The sequence below is a fragment of the Pleurodeles waltl genome, chromosome 10 (assembly GCF_031143425.1).
Source record: "Pleurodeles waltl isolate 20211129_DDA chromosome 10, aPleWal1.hap1.20221129, whole genome shotgun sequence".
In the NCBI taxonomy this organism is placed as follows: domain Eukaryota; kingdom Metazoa; phylum Chordata; class Amphibia; order Caudata; family Salamandridae; genus Pleurodeles; species Pleurodeles waltl.
Genome location: NC_090449.1, coordinates 727,218,437 through 727,243,104, shown reverse-complemented (window position 1 = coordinate 727,243,104; position 24,668 = coordinate 727,218,437). Strand labels below are relative to the sequence as shown.

At 47.0% G+C, this 24,668-nt stretch overlaps 1 protein-coding gene across 2 annotated transcripts in view; it reads right to left on the bottom strand.

The window, feature by feature from the left end:
- KIF5B (kinesin family member 5B) overlaps positions 1-24,668 on the bottom strand; it is an 811,383-nt gene that overhangs the window by 508,145 nt on the left and 278,570 nt on the right. For both annotated transcript variants that reach the window (XM_069211250.1, XM_069211252.1), the window contains exon 11: positions 524-672. In XM_069211250.1, coding sequence (XP_069067351.1) covers positions 524-672 — 149 coding nt within the window. The remainder of the gene's footprint in view (positions 1-523; positions 673-24,668) is intronic.

Below are 24,668 nucleotides of genomic sequence, written 5' to 3'. Positions count from 1 at the left end.
TAGCCTTGTTTTGCTGGTCTAAAGAAAAAGTTACTTACCTTCAGTTACTATCTTTCTGGAGGATATGCTATTTAGCTTCAGATTTCTGATCTCTGTGATCTCTCTGGCACCAGTCTGGATCCAGAAACTTCTGACATAGGACTCCAGCATCAACAGGGTGCACTGACTCCAACTCAAAACAGAAAAGAGAGTTGTGGTGACATCACTAGAGCCATAAAGTGCCCACTGTAGCGCCCACCGTGGCACCCTGTCATCAGCTGTTTTGTTCTGCTCCTTTCAATGGGGTTTCAGAGCTCTACTCAACTCTGAGGTGAAGAGAGTTTGCTCTCTAAATTGTTTCTAGTGCCGTGCTAGGGACATGCCTCCGTCTAAGAAGTTAGGGTTTAAGCTTTCCCATAGGAGAAAGATGAGATGGAGGTCAGATGTCCATCACTGATCCACATAATAATAAGGGCAAGATCCCAATAAAAATGATTTTTTTGCTTTCCTTAATCACAAATAAGGCATCACAAACTTTTCTTACCATTGCGCCATCTATTGAGCTCATTTTCAAGCCACTGTATAGTACTTCGAAGGGTTTTGTTCCTCTCTTTTTCTTTTTCATATTTCTTCTTCCACTGTTCTGCAGTGAGCTCCACATTGACACACACTGTGTTTTTAATGGTCTTGGCTCTACAGAACAAAGTATATTAAATTACCAAAACACATTCAACCACAAAACAAAAAGGGCACCATTTTCCTACCTAGCAGTTATTCAATAGTTTGTGAAAGAAAGATCATTAACAGGGATACAGATTCTCAAGTGTCAATAGTCTAATGGATTACATGATCATAATATCACTCGCGTTCAGATGGAGGCTTCGGAAACACATTTTGAAAATGATTTTAGACTTCCCAGTTGCTGTACTTGTCTATTTTCTCTATTACCTCCTGACATCCTAAGAAGACCCTTTGGTCACCCAAGCTCCTGAGACAGTCAAGCCAGCATTTGGAAAGTCAAAGCAGGAGAGGTGCTGAGATGGGTTAGATCTGAATCGGCAGAAGCTATATCAATTTATGCACAGAAAACGGCGCAGACAATCATTTGGCTCATCCAACATGTTCAGTAATGGCAGGTTTTCCCCAACCTACTTTGTCTTTGATTAAATTAATTGAAAGTTTCTGCAATCACCACTCATCCGAATGAGGTTTCTTTATTTGTTCAATGTGAAATAATGCATCTATTTGTCTGCTTTATGTGCTTTCCGAACGCCAGTCCCACACTGCAACATTAAATTGATGGAATACCATTCTTTTAAACCGTGAATGGTTCTTTCAAACATGTTTACTTCTGTCATGAGCTTAAATCTCTTCTTTCCATCAAGATTCTCAGAGTATACGAGTTCTGAATATTTTACCCTCTCCTCATTGGATATTCCTTTAAATCCCTCTCTGAACTTCCTTCAACATTTCTTTTTAGTATTGGGAAGACCTAGCCTCTCAAACCAAACTTTAGATGAGGATTAGTGTTTTTAAACTGGCAGGCGCACTCACTTTTTTTTTTGTTTATAAGTGCAATGAATCCAAAATCAATATTGTCTCCCCTACCAACATAGACATCATTCATTATAAAGCAAGACATCTCTATTGAATGCTTTTCATTTTAACCCTACTAGACAACTATCATCTTTCTTTAAATCAAATTGGGTAGAAACATGTAAGATCTTAATATTATCTGGATATTATCTAAGAAAGTGATTTCACTTGTTCACTTACCTGCACAAACATTCATGAAAGCATTATAAGGAAACTGGTGCCCATTACACAGAATATAGCATATCATGTTTATTTAGTCAGTTTGGACTCCTGCCTTCCTCTCAAGGATTTTTCATGTACTTACAGGTCTTGTAATAGTGAAGGTAACAAATGCTTGAAGGAATGCAAATCAGCTCATATAGGTATTCTGACTGCATTCATTTTCAGGTACCCAAGTCAAACTACAGCCAACAAACATTCATCATTCTCATCAAAAGGTATATTTTCAAGAAAACAACAGGACTAACTTCTCAAACATTACATCTATGTGGCCATATTTTTACAAAATATACACAAATAAAATCCTACATTTAAGGCAGAAGTGCTAAAATCTCCTTTACAAAGTTTCTACAGTGCCCCCCTATGTGCAGCCTTGTCACAAAAAGCTTATAAGGGCAAGCACTAGTTTCAATCTCCCCAATGATGCTGGTCTATAAAAGGCAGGTACCCTGATTTGAGCCATTCTTGACACCTGTGCTAGGCCCAGACATGCAAGTGGGATATGATAATTACTCAAAGTGTGGAAATGCTGGGTGGTAGGAATTTTGTGGATCCCTGAACTTTACTGTGAGGAAAATGTTTGAGTTTAGCAAAAACTATGTTTTGCATTCCAAGTCATACAACCCTGGAATTCCCTGGTTGTCTACTTTTCAGAAATGTCTGGGGTTAGGGCATGGCTATAACAAGGACGCATGTAGTTGCTTCCCCACATACTCCACAAGGCTGGTGATCTACCTGAACACATATGGGACATCACTGACTTAAGCTCCTGGATGAATTCCATCCTGAACTGAAGCAGTGGGCCACCGGAAGGATCTACTATTAGCGCCAGAGCAAATGGATGTGAGACCTGGGAGAGGAGGACCCAGTGATCCTAGCAGGCCAAAGAACTAGATGGCCACTGTGACCAAACACAATCACTGAGGGACTCATATGTGCCCCGTGGCTCCTGTGGATAAAGAGTGGCTGATGCCTGAGGGACTCTGAATGCAGAACCACTGCGTTGCCTTGCAGGTGGAAGAACACTTGTACTTAACCTACCCCCATTGTCCTGAGGCCCAGGTCAGTGCACAGTTTTCCCCCGCTACAGCGGGACAATGAGCTGAGTGAACAGGCTCTTCATATTAGGTAAATAAAGAATCAAGAACCTGCAGTCCAGAGCACTAGAGAAACGCAGACTGTATGCAACTGGATTTGAAATCCTCAGTGACCTCTATGAATGGTGATAACACACAGCATGGTGCAGCACGCTACCAAACAGACACTTATTCAAACAACCATATAATATAGGTGATAGGCGTTACCTGACATTATTAACAATACATTTACCTAAGCTCTATGCTGGCTAAGAAAGCCTTGAAAGGCCCCAATGCCAGGGATCTGTTCCATACCACAGCTCACCAACATCTTCAACTGCTGGCACCAAACAAATGATGGATATCGTCCCCGCTGATATGTCACCATTAAAGAATAGGGAGGCCACCGCAATGAAAGGCGACATCAGATATATGTTGGGTGAATTTAAAAAAGAACATAGATTTGTTGAAAAAAATACTTCCTCAAGGCCATCTCGGGGCACAACCACCCTCTCTAATGAACAGACTCTAAGGGGGACCAGATGGAAATGGCAGTAGCAGAGACCAGGCACAACCATGATTATCTGGAGACTCATGTACCAGAACACAAAGAACGTTGTCAATCCCTCCAAAACAAAATGGACAATGGAAAACAGACCAAGGTGAAATAACGTTTGAATCTGAGGTATCCCAGACACAATCTCCGACGTGGATCTAGTGAAATACACACCAAGTGGTGCTCTGCTCCATGCTTGAAAACAACCACTCTCTAGAGTAAGACAGGGTTCACAAAGTATACATTACATTGCCAACCAAGAGCAATCTTACTCCTGATGAGCTGGCCCAAGTTTACCTTATCCGGGTCAAGAAGTATACCTTAAGGGTGACAAGAGCATCACATCTGTTGTTTTTGGAGGGAACCACTCTGTTGCTCTATCAAGACTTATCAACCAGGAACTTGGACAAACGTAAGGCATTTTAAGCCAGTGACTTAATACTTGAATAGCCAAGAAATTCTCTACAGATGGAGGCTTCACTTTAAACTTTTATTGCAATTCCAAGACAAATTGCCTTTCAAATTCAGACGCACTTCATAAAGATAAAGGTGAAAGGGGTTAGAAGGGCATCCTCTATAACCAACTATGTACTACAGTTATACAACTTCACTGACCATACAGAGGTTATTGTTTAACCCAATTCTCCACAACACTAGCTCATTTTGCCAACAATCAAATCTTAATGGGAGGTGATTTCAATATCGCTTTAGTCCCAAGTCTGGACAGATCCACTGCCTTCTGGTCTACTGCTCAACCTCCTCCAACTCTGAGGGGCTGCAACGTTTTGGGCCTAATCAGGAGTTTGGCGGTCCGACAGCCAGAACTTCTATACAGCAGTGGGGACTCACCACAAATCTACTTTTGGTCACTCATTGCCCCAAGTAGGCAGAAAGACTGTTAGAGCTGCAGGATAGGTCCAATGACTTGGTATTGTGTACCATTTAATATGTTTTACCTTAACAAAAAATGAATCTGTCTGTCTACTTATCTCTCTGTCTTTCCATCTGTATGTCTAACTCTCTCTCTTTTTTTCTTTCTCTCCCAGTTGTCTAGTAGGCTTTCTGCCCCCCCCCAAAAGCAGACTGATGGTAAACCCCACAATCTGCACCCCACTTAAGGTAGTACAGAGACAGTTAGCTCAATGCCTGAGTGGACCACCATCATCCTTTCTCTACCATTTTCCCTTGATGTCTTGTTGTCTTTATATCCCCTCCTCTCACTTGGGGCAAATTGTGTGTATCACCCTCCCTATATGCCTCCTAGAGTGCAGAGAGACTGTTGGAACTGTTTTGGGGACGGAATATGTCCCAACAGCTTGGCGGGCTATTTTTCCCTGTCTAGCAGGCTTTCTGCCATCAACACCGTGAGGTTTCCAGAACTGCCTCTACCATGTCGATGGGTGATTGGGAAGCTGACTTATGTGCCCCTAGGCACTGATTTAAAGTGAAATACTGTGCTATTATTATTATTGTGGTATGTGTAGGAAGCTGGCCTGCTGTGTGGTGGACACCTATGGTGTTTGCACCTTATACCAGGTCCAGGCCATCCCTATTAGTTAGTGAGACAGTGTCTAGGAAGCCAGGGCCCTCTAGTGGTGAGCAGCCAAGACTTATCTGGGAGAAGTGTAAAGTACTTGCAATACCATAGCAGTCAGACTGTAACGTACCACACATGAAAGGAACCACACAGTGTTACAAAAGAACGAGTTACTTACCTTCGGTAACGACTTTTCTGGTGGATACATTAGCTACCTGTGGATTCCTCACCTAATGAATACTCCAATGGTGCCAGCATTAGACGGAAATCTTCTTCCTAGTCTCTGCACGTCCGTGAGGAATCCACAGGTAGCTAATGTATCCACCAGAAAAGTCGTTACCGAAGGTAAGTAACTCGTTCTTCTGATGGATACAACTACCTGTGGATTCCTCACCTAATGAATAGAGTCCCAAAGCAGTACCACTCCCGGTGGTGGGTGCCGAAATGGTCAAACCAAGAAATCCTGCAGCACTGACCGTGCAAAATGGCCGTCCCTTCTGACCTCAGAGTCCAAACAGTAATGTTTCGCAAAAGTGTGAAGGGACGACCAAGTTGCGGCCTTGCAGATGTCGACCAGAGGAACACCCCTGGCCAAGGTCGAAGTGGCCGGCTTAGCTCTGGTGGAATGAGCTCTAATGCCATCAGGAGGATCCTTCTTTGCCAAAGATTAACAGATTTTAATGCAAAGAACAACCCACCTGGAGAGTGTTCTCTTGTGGACTGCCTTTCCTCTCCTCTTGCCCACGTATCCGATGAACAGCTGATCCTCCAGCCTGAAGTCCTTCGTTCTATCAATGTAGAAGCTTAACGCCCTCTTTGGGTCCAAGCGATGTAGTCTCTCTTCCTCCTTTGAAGGATGAGGCGGAGGATAGAACGTGGACAAAGTAATTGTCTGGGCCAAATGGAAGGGTGAAACAACCTTCGGGAGGAAAGCAGCCTTGGTCCTCAACACCACCTTATCCCCATAAAAAGCTGTATAAGGGGGTTTTACCGATAAGGCTTGCAACTCACTCACTCTCCTTGCAGATGTTATAGCCACTAGGAAGACTGTTTTAATAACCAAATACCTTAAGGGGCAAGAATGCATAGGCTCAAAAGGGGACCCCATAAGGAAAGAGGACCAAGGACAAATCCCATTGAGGCATAACGAATGGTTTTGGAGGATATTTATTTAGAAGACCTTTTAAGAATCTGAGAACAATAGGGGATTTAAATAACGATGGTTGGTCTGGAAGACAAATGAAGGCTGACAAAGCCGACAAATAACCCTTAATGGTAGCCACTGCACAACCTTTCTGCGCTAAAGACAGAGCAAAAGACAAAACGTCCGACAGATGAGCTTGTAAGGGATCAATCTGTCTCTCTCCACACCACATAACAAATTTAGACCACCTATTAGCGTAGATAGATTTAGTGGAGTGTCGCCTGGCCGCTAATATAACATCCACTACATCAGGCGGGAGAGAGAAGGAACTCAGGTTGCCCCGTTCAATCTCCAGGCATGTAGGTGTAGACTCTGGAGGTTGGGGTGTAAAACCTGCCCCTGCGACTGCGAGAGGAGGTCTGCCCTGAGAGGGAGACGGAGCGGAGGGCACAGCGAGAGTTGGAGAAGGTCGGAGTACCACACCCTCCTTGGCCAATCCGGAGCTAATAAGATGACTTGGGCCCGATCTTGGCGAATCTTCCTCAACACTCGAGGAATCAAGGGTATGGGGGGAAACGCGTAAAGCAACTGGTCGCACCAGGTTATCAGAAACGCGTCCCCCAATGCTCCCTGCACCGGATACTGGAGGCTGCAGAATAACGGACAATGCGCGTTCTCCCGAGTGGCAAACAGATCTATCCGAGGAAACCCCCACATCTGAAAGATTAAACGGACTTGATCTGGATGGAGACACCACTCGTGGTCGGCCGAGAATTGGCGACTGAGACTGTCCGCACGTACATTCAAGACCCCGGCCAAATGATTTTCTACCAAGCAAATCGGATGGTCCTTTGCCCAGGACCATAGTCGAAGAGCTTCTCTGCAGAGAAGTTATGACCCTACTCCTCCCTGTTTGTTTATGTACCACATTGTGGTAGTATTGTCCGTCAGGACCTGTACCGACTGACCACGAAGGGAAGGGAGGAAGGCCTTGAGAGCCAGACGTACAGCCCGTAACTCTAACAGATTGATATGAAACATCTGTTCCTCTGGAGACCAAAGTCCTTTGATCTCCAGATCCCCCAGATGAGCTCCCCACCCTAGAGTGGAAGCATCCGTTATGACCGTGGCCACTGGTGGAAAGATTGTTGCTCGCAATCCACCACTTCAAGTCCACAGCAGCATCTCTGGAGATCTTGACCGCACCTTCTAGATCTCCCTTGTGTTGAGACCACTGCCTTCGGAGGCACCAATGAAGAGCCCTCATGTGCCAGCGAGCATGCGTGACCAACAGTATGCAGGAGGCAAACAGACCGAGCAGACGAAGGACCCTGAGGACTGGAACTACCGCTCCATTTCGAAACATTGGAACCAATTCCTGAATATCTTGAACCCGCTGAGGCAGAGGAAAGGCTCGATTCAATGTTGTATCCAGTACTGCCCCTATGAACAGGAGGCGCTGAGAGGGCTCCAGGTGAGATTTGGGCACGTTCACCGAAAAGCCCAGGTCGAACAACAACTGGGTTGTTGACTGCAGATGATACGACACAAGCTCCGGGGACTTGGCTTTGATCAACCAGTCGTCCAAGTAAGGGAATACTGCTATCCCCTTCCTTCTGAGCTCTGCCGCAACCACTGACATCACCTTCGGGAAGACTCGAGGTGCTGAAGTAAGACCAAACGGAAGGACCGCAAACTGATAGTGCTGCGACCCTATCGGAGATACTTCCTGTGTGACTTGAGTATCGGAATATGAAAATAAGCATCCTGCAAGTCGACAGACACCATCCAATCTTCTTTGTTCAACGCCAAAAGCACCTGTGCTAGGGTCAGCATCTTGAACTTTTCCTGATTGAGGAACCAATTCAAGATCCTCAGATCCAGGATCGGTCTCAACCGACCATCCTTCTTGGGAATCAGGAAGTACCTTGAGTAACAACCTCGACCCCTTTCCTGCTCTGGGACCAACTCCACCGCGCCCTTTGACAGGAGGACTTGAACCTCCTGTTCTAGCAACAGGAGGTGTTCTTCTGAACAATAAGATGGGCGGGGCAGGAGTGGGGGCGGAAACTCCCGAAAGGGAAGGGTGTAGCCTTTTTCCACAATACTGATAACCCAAGTGTCCGTTGTAATAGTCCCCCACTTGTGGAGAAAATGCCGTAATCTTCCCCCTACAGGGGAGGAGTGAGTGGGAAATGGTGGAAGCCTAAGGCTGCTTTCCCTGCTGCACCCCTCCAGAGGACGAGGAAGAGGCAGAGTGCTGTTGAGAGGCTCCTCTGGTGCGGGCCCTACCTCTCCCTCTAAATGATCTATAGGGGTGGGAAGAGGCAGGTTGCTGGAACCTCCCCCGAAAGGAAGAGGAGGAAGAGCCACGCCCAAATCCACAAAACCTCCTGAAAAACCTGGAAGAGGCAGAGGAAGAAGGAGCTTGCAGCCCTAGCGATTTGGCTGTGGCCCTGCTCTCTTTAAATCGCTCCAAGGCCGAATCTGCCTTTGCTCCAAACAGTTTGTCCCCATCAAACGGGAGGTCTAGTAGGGTCGACTGCACGTCCGCAGAAAACCCTGAATTACAGAGCCAGGCCTATCTCCTCGCCACCACAGCCGTGCCCATCGCCCTAGCCACCGAGTCGGTCGTGTCCAGCCCAGACTGGATAATCTGGGTTGCTGCAGCCTGGGCGTCCGAGACAACATCCAAGAGTCCCTGGGGAAGCTCCGTAAAAGAAGATGAAATATAATCCATAAGAGCATGGATATATCTCCCCAGAATGCAAGTTGCGTTGGTGGCCTTCAACGCCAAACTGCAAGATGAAAATATTTTATTGGATTGCGCATCCAGTTTTTTAGAGTCCCTGTCTCCAGGTACCGTCGGGAAAGATCCAGGCGCTGATTTCGATGAACAGGAGGCTTGCACCACCAAGCTCTCCGGCGTAGGGTGTCTTGAAAGAAAGCCAGGGTCAGATGGTGCAGCCCGATATCTTCTGGCCACAGCGCTATGAACTGCAGAGGAAGATACAGGCTTCTTCCACACCTCCAACACCGGATCAAGCAAAGCCTCATTAAACGGCAAGAGAGGCTCCGCTGCAGCAGAGGCCGGATGCAGCACCTCCGTCAGTAAATTCTGCTTCGCCTCTGCCACCGGCAAAGGCAGGTCCAGAAAGTTAGCTGCCTTCCTCACCACCGCGTGAAAGGTAGCAGACTCCTCCGTATACTCCCCTGGAGATGAAAGGTCCCACTCAGGGGAAGTATCCAGCCCACTGGCCGTATCCAGACCATGCAGTCCATCACCAGAGTCCTCAACCTCTCCTTCCTCCAGGACTCGCTGGTACTCCTGCTCTTCCAAAAGACAGAGAGCACGCCTCCTCGAATGTAGTCTCTGCTCAATACGCGGAGTCGACATGGCCTCTGCCGAAGTCGAAGATCGGCACCGATCTCCAGAAGCATCCAACGCCGCATCCGGCGCCACAGGCAGCTTCGGCGCCGATGAAGGAGCAGGACGAAGAGATCTTGGAGCCGATGGACCCACCGGAGTCACAGGACGAAATCCCGACGTCGACGGGATGGAAACCTCCGGAGCCAATCCCTCTGAAGCCACCGGCGCCGACACCGGCGCCGAGCCCACATTCCCAAAAGGGAGAAAGGGCATAAAGGGTGCCGGCCGAAGAGGCGCAGGATCACCCAATGAAAAGGCCAAAGGCCCCGAAGGACCAGCTGGAGCACCTCCTGGAGCCATCTGCTGAAAAATGGTATACATCGCATTCAGAAATGCGGTACTATCGGCTCCAGGGGCGGGAAAAGCCGGATACTGAGGTGCCTGAATCGAAGGCGACCCGACGCCGGCCTCGACGTCCACGACGCCGGAGACATCACAAGAGGCTGCATCACCTCAACCACAGACGCTTGTCCAGGCGAAGTCGGTGACGCCGGAGAGGGCAACGGCGTCGATGGATGCGGCGTGACCGTGGGACTGACCTCCCAAGTCCTCCGACGCGGAGCCGAAGGCGACCTCGAACGAGTCTCCTTGCTGGAATGACGCCGTGAATCTCTACGGCGCAGGGAGTCTCGATGACGCCGATGAGACCTTGGCGAGGAAGACTTTTTGTGATGTTTTTCCTTTCTCTTCGACTTCGCCAGGAATAGTTTAGCCTCACGTTCTTTGAGGGCCTTCGGATTCATGTGCTGACATGAATCGCAAGTCACGACGTCGTGGTCGGAGCTCAAACACCAGAGACAGTCGGAGTGAGGATCTGTAACGGACATCTTGCCCCCACACTCTCGACAGGGCTTGAAACCAGACTTTCTCTGAGACATTGTTACCGCAGAGAAGAACTACGCAGCAGAAAATACACTAACTACTAAAGTAACAGTAGCTCCCTCGAAGATAACCGTTTCGAATGCACGGAAAAAAGGGAACTGACGTCGGCACGTCGGCGAGGACCTCTTATTGCCTGTATGACGTCAGACGGCGTCGCGTGGGCTAGAGTGACGTCCTCGTCGACGTGCAGAGACTAGGAAGAAGATTTTCATTGAATGCTGGCGCCATGGGAGTATTCATTAGGTGAGGAATCCACAGGTAGTTGTATCCATCAGAAATAAAGGTACTGTATTACAGTAGTACTGAACTAGATGACTTATAGGCAGACCCCCTGCTAGAGATAACTACACACTATATATTTATATATTCAGTAAGTATTCGGAAGTAGCATAGGAAAATAAGCATTGGCAAGAAACAGCAGAAAATAGGTAGAACCCTATAGGGGGGCTAAACCATATACTGAAATAGTGGAATGCGAAGTTGGGGCCCCCTCCCAAGAATATAGACTAGTTAGACGGGAGCTGGGAGAACTCGGGAGCTGGGAGAACTCGGGAGCTGGGAGAACTCGGGAGCTGGGAGAACTCGGGACCCTAAAAGGTGAGTACCTATGTGACCTCCAGCAACCAGGAGAGCAGAGGTAAGTTACCTGGCTTCCCAAAGACTAACAAGGGGACTTGGAAAAGGAAGATTACAAGACCAGGACAATTCCAGTGGAACCAAATGGTGGATTCTGGATGAAGAGGACCTGCAAAAGAATGGGACAGAGTCCAGTCCACGCAGGAGTGGCCAGGAGCCACTACCCACCCTTCTGTAGATGAAGATCGGGGTCGACGAGGGAAGATGACAATCAGCTGTGGAGCCCAGGAGCTACAGAGAGGTCTTGGAGTTGTGCAGATTATGACTCACCCCGGTCGCCTGGTCGCAGATGGTCAGTGGTCAGAAGGACCACCAACAAGCCTTAAATGCAAATCAGGAAAAAAAGAGGGTTTGCAGAGAAGGAGAGGACCAGCAAGGTCCAGGGGACACGACACTTGGAGGGGAGTCCAGGCTGACCCTCAGCAGTCAGGAGAGCCAGCAGTCGCAGCCCCCACAGGCAACCCACTGGCACCAGGCACAGTAAGTTGTAGTAAGACCCAATCAGCACAGAAGTCCCACGTAGCTGGAGCAGCAGAAGATAGAATGTCCTTGCAAGGATGAAGTGTGGGGGGCTGGGGCTACTTGGAGCCTGAAGAACTCTTGGAGCAGAAATCAATAAGCCAACGTTGCTACAAGATTCGTGGTGCATAGGGGTACTGTCTTGCAAGGAGAGGCAAGGGCTCACAGTCTCCTGAGTTGGACAGCAGGTAGAGAGGACCAGGAGGACCACTCAGAACCACTGCATGTGTTGGAGATTCTTCCTGGGCCTGGATGGAAGAAGATCCCAGCAGTCGGTTGTCGTTGCCTTAGGTGTCTGCAGATGCAGGGGAGCGACTCCTTCACTCCAAGGGAGATTCCTTCTTGCTTCTTTGGTGCAGCTAAAGTCCTGCCAACCCCAGAAGATGCACAGTGGAAATGTTGCAATTACTGGAAGGAGCCAAAGAAACAATGTTGCAAGGCGATCTGGTCTCGGGAATTGCAGGCTTGTCTGGTTCCTGTGAAGTCCAGCAGCTGTTCAGGTAGCCATCAGCAGAAGAGGGCAATGCAGAGGAGTACTGGTGGAGTCTTGCACGCCAAATCTGGGGACCCACCCGCAAAGGAGTACCTAAATAGCCCTAACAAGGGGTTTTGGTCACTCTGCAGGGTGACCACCTATCAGAGGGAGTCACTGACTTCAGACACCTGCCCTGACCAACTAGATGCTCCCAGGGGCCTCTGCACATCTGGTTTCCACGATGGCAGAATCAAGTGGCCACCCCTGGGTTGGTGATTGACAGGGGAGTGGTCACTCCCCTTTTTTTGTGTGGTTTCGCGCCAGAGCAGGGACCTGGTGTCCCTGGACTGGTGCAGACCAGATTATGCATGGAGGGCACCAAATGTGTCCTTCAAAGCAAGCTGGTAGCGTGGGGAGGCACAGCTCCCCAGCCTTGTAACACCTATTTCCAAATCAGAGGGTGTTATATCCCCTCTCCCACAGGAAATTTTGTATTTTGCCTTTCCCTGCTTGAGCTGGTGAAACAGCAGGAGGGTGTCGCGTGGGCTCTCATTATCCTAAATGAGACTACTGGATTTCTAGGCAGCAGGATCGATAACGGTGTGGGGGACTGAGTCTGACCCACGTGTAAGGAACTCTGTCACCCTAAATCCGGTTGTTGCTCCGGCTAACTAGCAGTGCCTCATTTCTCCCACTGGGAAGAAATGATTGGGCAGCCGAGCGCATGACATCTTTGGAACTTCTCAGGGAAGTCGTGGTCACTCAGATCCAAACCAACTCTCTCATTCACTATATGGTCTCATATACAAATGACAAAGACAGTATAAGTTTTATATAATGTTTTAATAAAACGACTGTATTTTAGATATTAAGGCGTGAGCCGCAATAACCAGAACAATACAACATAGTAGGATTGATATAGTAACCAGGAGAGTAAAACAGAAATAAAGCTATCATAATTCCTAACCGTTTCTACTCTCCCTCTGCTTGTTCTATTTAGAGCACAGCATGTTAAGCTTTCAGCTTGCCTTTCTGTATCACTAGGGAGACGGACACACTCATACCTGAGCAAAGGCCTGTGATCTGGTTCAGCATCTGCAACGAGGCAGTCAGCGTCTAGTTGTGGTTCCCTGATCGGAATCTCCCTCTTGCATGTATTGGGACAAGGAAGTGATTTTATAACTAACATGTCATCGTGATCACAAAATGTTCCTATGCAGAAATGGCAAGTCTAGACTCCTACCACGTCTATCGGCAATGTACCAGACTGTATCCTTGACTAAAGCACAGAGTGAATCTGTTATGAAGAACTCCAGTGCTGAAGTAGGCAAAACAGTGTGATATGAATAAAAAACAACACCGTAGAACTGGCTATTCTGTAAAATAACAGTACGAAGCCTAATAGAAAGCCTTTAGAGCAAAGTGCACAGAGGCTCTAAGCTGTTAGCAAATGAATAAAATATATTTAGGGCAAAGTCCACAGAGGCCTAAGGCCTGAAGCTAATGCGCAAAATATACGTAAAACTGACCACACTATAAGGGCAGAAACCTGTTTGCGCGGCTGCAGCAGGGTGGGCTGCCCGCAAACCCTGGAAGACTGGTAGAAGCAATACTTGTGGTTCCTTTAAGGAGCCCCTAGAGTGCACGGAACCATGCCACCAATACTGGTTTTAGATTCAGGGTATGATTCCAACATGATACCAAACATACCTAGGTTCGGAGTTACCATTATGAAGTTGGACAACAGGTAGTGAGTGACCTGTGGCCAGTACACGGGTAAAATGGCTTTCACACACAAGTCCACAGAGTTGGAAGTGGAGTTCCTAGGGCCACCTCTTCTCACGCAGGGGTGCACTATCACACAGGGACCGGCACCCTGCCCTTTGGGCTGGAAGGGCCTACCATAGGGGTGACTTACAGTGACCTGGTGCAGTGATCTATAGTGAAAGGGTGCATGCACCTTTTCAGGCAAGCTGCAATGGCAGGCCTGCAGACAGTTAGCATGGGCTCCCATGGGTGGCATAATACATGCTGCGGCCCATGGGGGACCCCTGGTGAACCAATGCCCTGTATATCCAAGGACACCTATTCTAGGGACTTACATGGGTGCATCAGTATGCCAATTGTGGGGTGTAAAAGATACCATACAACCAACTTTAAAGGAGAGAGCACAGACATTGGGGTCCTGATTAGCAGGATTCCAGTGTACTACAGTCTAAACACACTGACATCAGGCACAAAGTGGGGCTAACTATGCTAAAAAGATGCTACTTTCCTACAGTAAGTGACCAGGGAAGCATGTGTTGGACAATGGTCATCACAAGTTGCCTCAGCTACATGATGGCTTCACTGAAGATAGGGATGTTTGGCATCAAACATCTCATACTGGTGAACCCACACTGATGGCAGTGTTGGATTTACCAATACATGCACCCAGAGGGCACCTTAGAGGTGCCCTCTGAAACCCTACCAGTCTCTGGTGTGCTTGTGGACTGGTTTCTGCCAGCCTGCCACCCGAGACATGGTTCTGGCCCCCTAGGGTGAGAGCCTTCTGCTCTCAGGAGGCCCAGAAGAAAAGCCTGCCCAGGAAGAGGGTGTAACACTCCCTCCCACATGATGACCTGATGATTAGCCTTCCTAAGGTGGCAAGACTCAAAGGGCTGCTACCTTTAAAACACATATCTGGCTCCCCTCACAGGACAGAAAGCCACTCCCCCTTCCCTGTCCATCCACTTGGCACCTGGGCAGACAGGGAAATTAGCTTGTCAGGTAGAACTGCCAACCCTAGGCTAGTACCACCCCTACGTTGGGATACTGCGAGGTGGACACAAAATTTCAGAGGTAGCCATATTTGTGATGGCATACCTAGGAATTCTGGGACAGGGTTATCCCACAGGAAGTGGTCATATAGGGGGCTTAGTGACCCCATGGATCAGTCGGCCACTGACTACTACCATACACACCCCTAATGCCTCTAAATTCAGTATTTAGGGGAGCCATTAGCACCAGAGAAGCAGATCCTGATGACCTAAGACGACCAAGGACACAGAGCCGCAAAAGCAGAGGAGGAGAAAATAAGCAGCTGACCTGCTACCAACCCTGCCAGCCTGTCTGTCTATCTGTATCCCTTGTCGAAATCTGCACCAAAGTCAACTCCTCCTGTAGCTATGACTCCAAAACCCAGGGAGGACTGCCTGCTTTCACTAAAGTCTCAAGACCTCCCGTGAACATCTGACCTGTCCTCAAGCAAACTCCAAAAGAAGGGATTCCCGAAGCCTCTGGAACCACCAAAACCCGACACCTGAAGATACCACTGCACCCGCCGCCTCCAACCAGAGTTGAATTGGACGACGGGGTTGACCTGGCCTAGCAGTTCGGGCTGGACTGTTCCCATGGGGAACAGGGTCAAGACTGATTTGCATATGGCTGGGTCCAAACTGGAATGGCATGGGCGGCAAAAAAATGATGGATTTAGGCCCAGATCACTGTACTGGGGGTGAATGTTTGACAATTTTCAGCATTCCGTCCATCACTTGTTGTTTTTGCGTTGAAGTGTACCACCAGTGCCAACAAGGTTCTCCAACCCTCCAAAGTGGAAGTCTATCATGGTCTCACCCCTCCCTGGACTCCCCGATGACGTCTGCAGCCTCGGTACGCAGCCGCCCTCCACGACCGCTCCAGTAAAGAAAACGTGACACCTAAGGAGAACTCTGCATCCATCACCCTTGAGCAGTGTAGAAGAGGCCTACCTGTGTCCAAGCGTTGGGAAGCCTGAGCCCCGCTGTTGGTTTAGTCCGAGTGTCCTCCGGCCAGAGTCTGCAACCTCTTTTCGCAGTGACTCATCTCCATTATAACACATTGGGCACCCAGTGCTGTTTTGAACTCTGTACCTGCTCGTCCCGGTGCCGCAGAGGGTGTATTGCTGGTGCTGCCTTGGACCTTGCCCACAACTCACCTCAACTCGTGGATATTAGTCTTGTAAGTCGCTGCACTCTACATGTTTGCAGAACTTGTTTTTCCTCCTATAGGATAACATTGCAGAACTCCGAAATTGCACTATATCCACTTTTTAAAGTGAAAAGAATTCCTATTTAAAAACGTACTTACCTGAACGATTTTTCTTTGAAGCCTAAACATATATAAAGATACTTTCTATTTTTATAAATTGGTGTGGATCTCCTTTTTGAAACTAGTGTCTCATTGATTGTGTATTGCGTGTATTTCTCGATGTCCTGCACTCCTGTGTGTTAACCCTAAGGCTGCTTGATCACACTACCCCTAATTAGAGCACTTTGGGATGGCATAGCAAGCTCTGGCCACTCAGTGGGGGACCCCTGGACGCTTTACACACTATCTACATATCACATAAAGGGCCAGCTTCCTATATCTATGTTTTGAAGTCCTAAAAAGAGGAAGGTTGGCTTCATGAAAAGTGACCGGGCTATAGTGGCAAGGCCACCAGAAATTCACTCTACCCTTTCTTAACGGAATCATTTGCCGTACCAATGGAAAAGCTTGGAGAAGTAAGTTTTTAGAGCAAAGACTAGGGCAGTGTATAATAGCTACTGATCAATCAGTTTGGAGTAGAATCTGCTTCTTCAGCCACTAAACGTTGCTTTCTATGAAAGCTACTGCATAAAGACAAAGCTAGCAGAGAAGTTAAAAGGTTTGGAATTCAGGATATGGACCATGACCTGCTTCAAACAAGGGCCAAGCATGGGGACTTAGCCAGGGATATTCCTGGTAGAACACAAGGTAGGGAATATCAACTAGAGTTTATTATGCTGGAAACCGTTCTTCAACATATATCCTGCTGTGACCTAAATCATTTTCGTGTAGCTTGGTCAATCTTCAGAAGACTTCTACTGTGCCCCCCCCCCCCCTGCTCTACCACCAAGTATCCGTATCTGCCTAGTTTGCTGCAAATGATTGTTGCCTTCTTGATCACCATTCAAACTACCATTAAGTTCTCTTGTTTCGTGCCATACGCTAATCCTGCTTCAGTTGGCTTGCTGTTTGCATAATGCATCATTTTGTTTGGTGTTGATTATTCTTACAGAATTCTTTACCTCAGATACTACCACTGAGTCTACAGTGTACTGTCGGATCGATCAACTCTATGAGGCAATAGTGTACCCAGAGTATGGTGACTTCTTTACAATGGTTCATATCATCAATTAAGGAGTTCAGTCAACGTGTTCTGAGTCAGACTAAACCAGAAATGGCCTCACACAGTGGCATTCACAATAAAGGAATGTGAGGACCACTCACAAATGGAAGATCAAGAGGTGACAAATATGTCTGTTGTAATGTGAAGTGATGAATATATTCTTCAAGAGATCACAAATAAATGCAAAAGGGAGTAAAAAGTAACTTCAGTGCATCCTAGATTACACTCTTGATCTTGCACTGCTTACACAAAATAATATTTGACTGTTACTTGAGAGCTTTCAGCGCAAGGACCCAATCCCAAAAAATGTAACACGATCAATCAAAGATGATAGATATAAGAGACAAAAACAAGTTACTTAGCTGTATACTGTGGTTCTCCAGTATTGTTGGCTTTCATACATTCACATGCTTGAATCTTCCCAATCGCCATGGTGGGAGTCCCACGGTAACCATAATATAAGCAGTGTTGAAACATTAGAATTAAACCCGAACAGAAAACAATAGACAATGGTAGCCAACTAACATTGTTTCAAAGCATCCAAACTTCAACCAATCCGAACAGAGACCCTGAAGCCCTAATCCCCTGCATAGCCACCATCCCTCAGATTTCGAGCACAAGAGTATAATATATAAAATAAGACGTATAAACAATGCTGAGCCTTAATGGGGAGGAGGGAGATGCATGAGAATCTACGTAAGATAACAGTGGAGAACCACTGTGTACAGGGTAACTTGTTTTTTCTCCAGTATTAAATCTTTCATTGATTCATATGCTTCAATCAGACAAGCATGTCGTACCAAAGGGAGGTAGGTAGGGCAAATCAACTCACCATGCGCAATTGATATAGACAGTTATTTTCCAAGAATAACATGTAATACTACACTTTGATATGAGGAACCTCTATCTGATCAGCCTAATATATACAGTAAAAGAGGCTGAGAAAGCATCAATTAGACATCACACTAAGAAATGAGTCAACAAATCTCATGCTGCCTACCTTATGAAAAGAGATATCAAAGCGCAGCTTGTCCAACCACCACAACTGCCTTGTTCCATGCACCTAGGCAGTAGTATTTCGTGAAGCTGTGGGTATTAACCCACAAGGCCGCCCTGCAGATATCAGTCAACGACTGAAGTAACGACCTTTCAAATAGAATGTGCTTTTACCTTGGCAGATAGTGGACTTACTGCCTTTTCATGGCAAAAGGCGATGGTCGCCAACACCCAGCTAGCAATGCTTGCCCCCGACAAGGTCTGTTCTTTAAGTTCAGTGTGTAAGAAACCAAAAGCTGGTTGGACTTCCTGATTTTGTTCTATCCAAATAGAATTTCAGACAATGATGAATTTCCAGAGACGGTAAGGCTCTCTACCAAGGAGATGATGGGTTAAGAAAAAAGGTTGATAGAATAACTGGTTTAAGTGAAAATAAGACGGCACTTTCAGAATAAACTTTGGTTTAGTGTGAAGTATGACTTTATTTGAATGAAAAGATGGAGTCTTGGATCGTAAACGCTTGGATCTCACATTCTTCTTGCAGACGTGATAGTTAACAGAAATTACACTTTCCAAGGGAGAAATTTCAAGTCCGTCTTGTGAACCGGTTCAAAAGGAGATCTGATAAGCTGAGACAAGACTGTGTTAAACTACCACTGCACCGAAGCAATCTTAGCTGGAGGAAAGGCCTGAAAAAGCTCCTTCATGAACTCCTTCACCAAGCGATCTGACCATAGTGATAAATCCCGAGAACGTCTCCTGAATCTGAAAATGGCTGATATATGGACTTTAATGGAAGAATGAGTGGGCCCTGATTTTGCAAGATGCAACAGATATGGGAGGATCCGCTCCAGTGTAGATGAGATGGGATGAAAAGATTGAGAAGCACACCATGGACAAAGTCTTCTTCACTTGGCTGAGTAGCATTAGTATGTTGATGCAGCCTGAGCCTTTTTCAAAATAGATGAGAATTCCTCAGAGAGACCTAGGGCACCAAATTCAATGTTGTGAGGAGTGAGGCTGACACGGAGTGTGCAAATTTGTGGATGCAGCACTTGCCCCTCATTCAATGACAAAAGATTCTGTACAGGGTGGAATTGTCTGTACTGACAGGAAAAGTAGCTCTTTGAACAAATACTGTCTTTACCGCGCTGGGGCTATGAAGCTTAAATGGCAAGGATCGCACTTCATCTCGTGGATGACCCTGGAATGAGCAGAAACGGAGAGAACACATCACTTTTAAGTCACTTTTCTCGAACACTTATTTCTTCCTGACAAATGAAGCCCACAGGCGGGATGGCTCTAATAGAGCGATAAGCTTAAAATCATAGAGAAAACATTCAATTTGCTTCATTTGAAGCAGAAGGTCGAAACAATTGCATGCCCTGTCTGTGATGTCATGAAATCCCCCAATGTCTGCTAGTGGGGAGTCCGCTGGAGGAGAAATTGGAGTCTCTGGTAACGGTGCCACATAATCATCACATTCACGTTGGTCTGAACACCAAACTGAATTTCACCCTCCTCAGGTGGCTGGTCACCATCGCTGTCAGCAAAGGTGTCCGAGATAGTGAATGAGGGCAACACAGGCTTCTCTCTAGGTTGCAAGGAAGACAGACTCTTAGGAGTCGAGGCAGCCACTATAACAGGTTGTGCAATCACTTATAATAGTTCATCATTAAACGAAGATCAATATCATGACAGGTCAGTCTTGAATCTGATGATGATCATCCTCAGACTCTTCATATGGGTAATGTTCTTGAAAAGAGTCATATTCTTGAGGCGGATGACGGTCCTGGTCCTTGAAAGAAAAGTCACCCTCCAGACAGACGGACTGTTCTGGCCCCTCATCCTTCGACTCCTGGCACTTCCCATTGAGTTGGTAGGGGCAGTAAGTGGGGCCAAAAAGTACCTCATCTGCTGACTCCTGCATTTCCAGCAAGCATAATGGTGGTAATAGAGAAATATGGGATAAGTCTTGGGCCAAATATGATGAATGCCCTTTGAAGAAATAAGCAATACGTCCATTGTGCTCGTCGATGGTGTCGTTGACACTGTACCCCCAGAAGTAATCTTCGTCGACCTTAGGATCTCAGGTAATGGTGTTGCCGCTGGCAATGATATTCATGTTGTCAGAGACTGTCTTGTCGATGAGAATGACGTGGTTGTCACTGTCGCCGACACAGAGATGGCGGTCGCTGTCACTGTCGAAGATGTTAGTCACTGTTTTTATAAATGACGTCATTGCAATGGTCATTAATGCAGTAACCTTCGTCAATGGGTGAGATTTTTCAATTAAGGTTCCTCGAAAGGTGTAGAAGACGCAGATTAAATTGTGGCAGACTGCTGTGCCTGAGAGGAAGAAGGACCAGCCAGCTCCTTAACTTTAGACCTCTCCTCACTGGTCACCCTGGAGTGAGGCTTAATCTTTTTTGTGCCTCAATCCTCTGGGGGTGGTGGGAGAGGGGGCAGAGACCCTTCTTTTTGCTTCTTTGAGGAGTAATGGCCTCTCTCCTCAGAGTCAGAATCTGAATCAAAGTGCTGTTTTTTCTTTCACAACCAGAGGAGCAGTCTGGCTTCATGGTCTTTAAGAGTCTTTGCCGAAAAGGTGCAGAAATATCTGCACTCTTTAGGTTTGTGCCGAGGGTATAAACAGTAGAGGCATTCTCTGTGAGGATCTTCTGAGAAAAGTCTAGACTTTCCATAGGACCTGCAAAGCCTGAAGAACCTTTACTTGGAATGCTCAGACATGATGAAAAAAAAGTAAACCAAGCACACTTCCAACTGTACCTCAGGTGTTCTCGGTGGCTCTGGTCAAACTGGAAAGCTGTCAGGTCAAAGGTTGAGCTGAGCAACACTGTGACTGAGTAGAACTCAGGGAGACTCCCTAACAACGTGCGTTAAGAAATCTGAGGTATGGTGGCTCTTCAGCGGATGAGTGCTTCAGATCTCTGCCCTGACTGGTTGAAGTTTGGATGCTTTAAAACAATGTCAATTGGCTACCAATGTCTGTTTTCTATGAGGGTTCAATTTTAATGGTTCAACAGTGCTTATATTACTGTTACCGTGGAACTCCCAGCATGATGACGAGGAAGACTCAAGCATGTGAATCTATGAAAGATACAATACTGGAGAATGGAAATAACGAGAGAAAATGAGCATCCCAAGAACTCCCAGTCAACCAGTGCTCTAAAATGCATACAAAGTAAGTCTTTCCCATTACTTGAAAGGGCAGAAAAAGATGATCGCAACTTCAAGTCATGTAAAGGCATTAAAACAGATCTTGCCACCAACATATAATCTTGCCAAAATTCAGCACATGCCAAAGACTGTATGCTCATCTTCAACATCACTAACAGGCGAAAAACAAAATACTAGTGAACAAACTCCAGCTAAAAGACTTTCATTAAAACTAAATGTTCTTTAATGAAAATAGCAAAAGGCCAATTCAAGTGAATTTTATGGGTTGATGCTCAGTTATAATATTTCTGCAAAGGCTTGTACAGAGAATACTGTGAAAAGCACCTGGTGATGCAGAAGGCAAAATCCTTAAGATTTAAATTAGTTAGCATTCGCGTATGTCGGACCATGATGATTCAACAATATTTAATAATAAAAATAAAATATATGCAAACAGCAAGTGCAGGAAGTTGGCTCTGTATATACTATCTCAAAGAGAGAGATAGTGTGCACAGAGTCCAAGGGTTCCCCTTAGAGGTTGATAGTGGCAGCATTAGATAATATTAATGCTCTATTTTGTGGTAGTGTGGTCAAATAGCAGGCTTATCAGAGGGTAGTGTTAAGCATTTGTTGTACACACACAGGCAATAAATAGGAACACACACAAATACTTACTCCAGGCCAATAGGTTTTTCTATCAAAAAATATTATTTTCTTAATTTATTTTAGAACCACAAGATTCAGAATGTAGGTAAGTAAATAAATTGAAAGTGTAAGGAAATGCCTCCTTGGCATGGTTGCCCCCTAACTTTTTGCCTTTGCTGATGCTAAGTTGTGGTTGAAAGTGTGCTGGGACCCTGCTAACCAGGCCCAAGCACCAGTGTTCTTTCCATAAATTGTACCTTTGCTTCCACAATTGTCACAGCCCTGGCCCTCAGATAAGTCCCTTGTAACTGGTACTCCTGGTACCAAGGACCCTGATGCCAGGGAAGGTCTCTAAGGGCTGCAGCATGTTTTATGGCACCTTGGGGACCCCTCACTCAGCACATTTCCTCTCAGCTTGTGTGTGCTGTTGGGGAGAAAAAGACTAAGTCGACATGGCACTCCCCTCAGAGTGCTATGCTAACCTTACACTGCCTGTGGCATAGGTAAGTCACCCGTCTAGCAGGCCTTACAGCCCTAAAGCAGGGTGCACTATACCACAGGTGAGGGCATATGTGCCTGAGCACTATGCCCCTACAGTGTCTAAGCAAAACCTTAGACATTGTAAGTGCAGGGTAGCCATAAGAGTATATGGTCTGGGAGTTTGTCAAACACGAACACCACCGTTCCATAATGGCTACACTGAAAACTGGGAAGATTGGTATCAAACTTCTCAGTATAATAAATGCACACTGATGCCAGTGTGCAGTTTATTGTAACATATACCCAGAGGGCATCTTAGAGATGCTCCCTGAATAACAACCCGACTTCTAGTGTAGGCTGACCAGTTTCTGCCAGCCTGCCACACACCAGACATGTTGCTGACCACATGGGGAGGAGGCACAAAGAGGGTGTAGCCACCCACCAGGACAGTAGCCATTGGCTACTGCCCTCCCAGACCTAAACACACCCCTAAATCTAGCATTTAGGGGCACCCCAGAACCCAGGAAATCAGATTCCTGCAACCTGAAGAAACAAGGACTGCTGACTGACAAGTCTGCAGAGAAGACGACAACTGCTTTGGCCCCAGCCCTACCGGCCTGTCTCCTGATTCGAAAACCTGCAACCAGCGATGCATCCAACAGGGACCAGCGACCTCTGAAGCCTCAGAGGACTGCCCTGGACTAAAGGGCCAAGAAACTCCCGTGAGCAGTGCCTCTGCTCAAAACCAACAACTTCTTTGCAACAAAGAAGCAACTTTCAAAGACTTTACGTTTCCCGCCGGAGGCGTGAGACTTCACACACTGCACCCGACGCCCACTGCTCGAGATCCAGAGAACAAAAACCACTGGGAGGACTCCCCGGTGACTGCAAGCCCGTGAGTAGCCAGAAACGACCCCCCTGAGCCTCCACAGCGATACCTACAGAGAGAGAATCCAGAGGCTCCGCCTGACCGCGACTGCCTGTAACAAGGGACCAGACGCCTGGAACCAGCACTGCACCCGCAGCCCCCAGGACCTGAAGGAACCGAACCTCAGCACAGGAGTGACCCCCCCCCCCCCCAGGTGACCCTCTGCCTAGCCCAGGAGGTGGCTGTCCAGAGAAGCCCCCCCGTGCCTACCTGCACCGCTAGAGTGACCCCCGGGTCCCTCCATTGTTTCCTATCCAAAACCTGACGCCTGCTTTGCACACTGCACCCGGCCGCCCCTGTGCCTCTGAGGGTGTGCTTTGTGTGCCTACTTGTGTCCCCCCCAGTGCTCTACAAAACCCTCCTGGTCTGCCCCCCAAGGACACAGGTACTTACCTGCTGGCAGAATGGAACAGAGCACCCCTGTTCTCCATAGGTGCCTATGTGTTTTGGGCACCTTTTTGACCTCTGCACCTGACCGGCCCTGAGCTGCTGGTGTGGTAACTCTGGGGTTGCCTTGAACCCACCAACGGTGGGCTGCCTATGCCCAGGAACTGAGACTTGTAAGTGTTTTACTTCCTCACAATCTAACCTCTACTTACCTCCCCCAGGAACTGTTGATTTTTGCAGTGTCCACTTTTAAAATAGCTCATTGCCATGTTAACAAAGACTGTATATGATACTGCTTTTATTCAAAATTCCTAACTTACCTGTGTGAAGTACCTTGCATTTTATGTGTTTACTTCAAATCTTGAACCTGTGGTTCTTAAAATAAACTAAGAAAATATATTTTTCTATATTTTTCTATATAAAAACCTATTGGCCTGGAGTAAGTCTTTGAGTGTGTACTACCCTCTGATAAGCCTACTGCTCGACCACACTACCACAAAATAGAGTATTAGAATTATTTAATTTTGCCACTATCCTACCTCTAAGGGGAACCCTTGGACTCTGTGCACACTATTTCTTATTTTGAAATAGTATATACAGAGCCAACTTCCTACAGCAAGGTACTTCACACAGGTAAGTATGGAACTTTGAATTAAAACAGGCACACAAAACATACCCTCAGTGGCGACCAGGTGGAGCAAGCAAATAAGGTGTCGGGTTTTGCGCTGAAAGCAATGGAGGGACCCGGGGGTCACTCTGGTGATGCAGGCAGGGCACAGGGGGGCTTTTCGGGCCAGCCACCGACTGGGCTAGGATGAGGACCGCCTGCTGGTCAG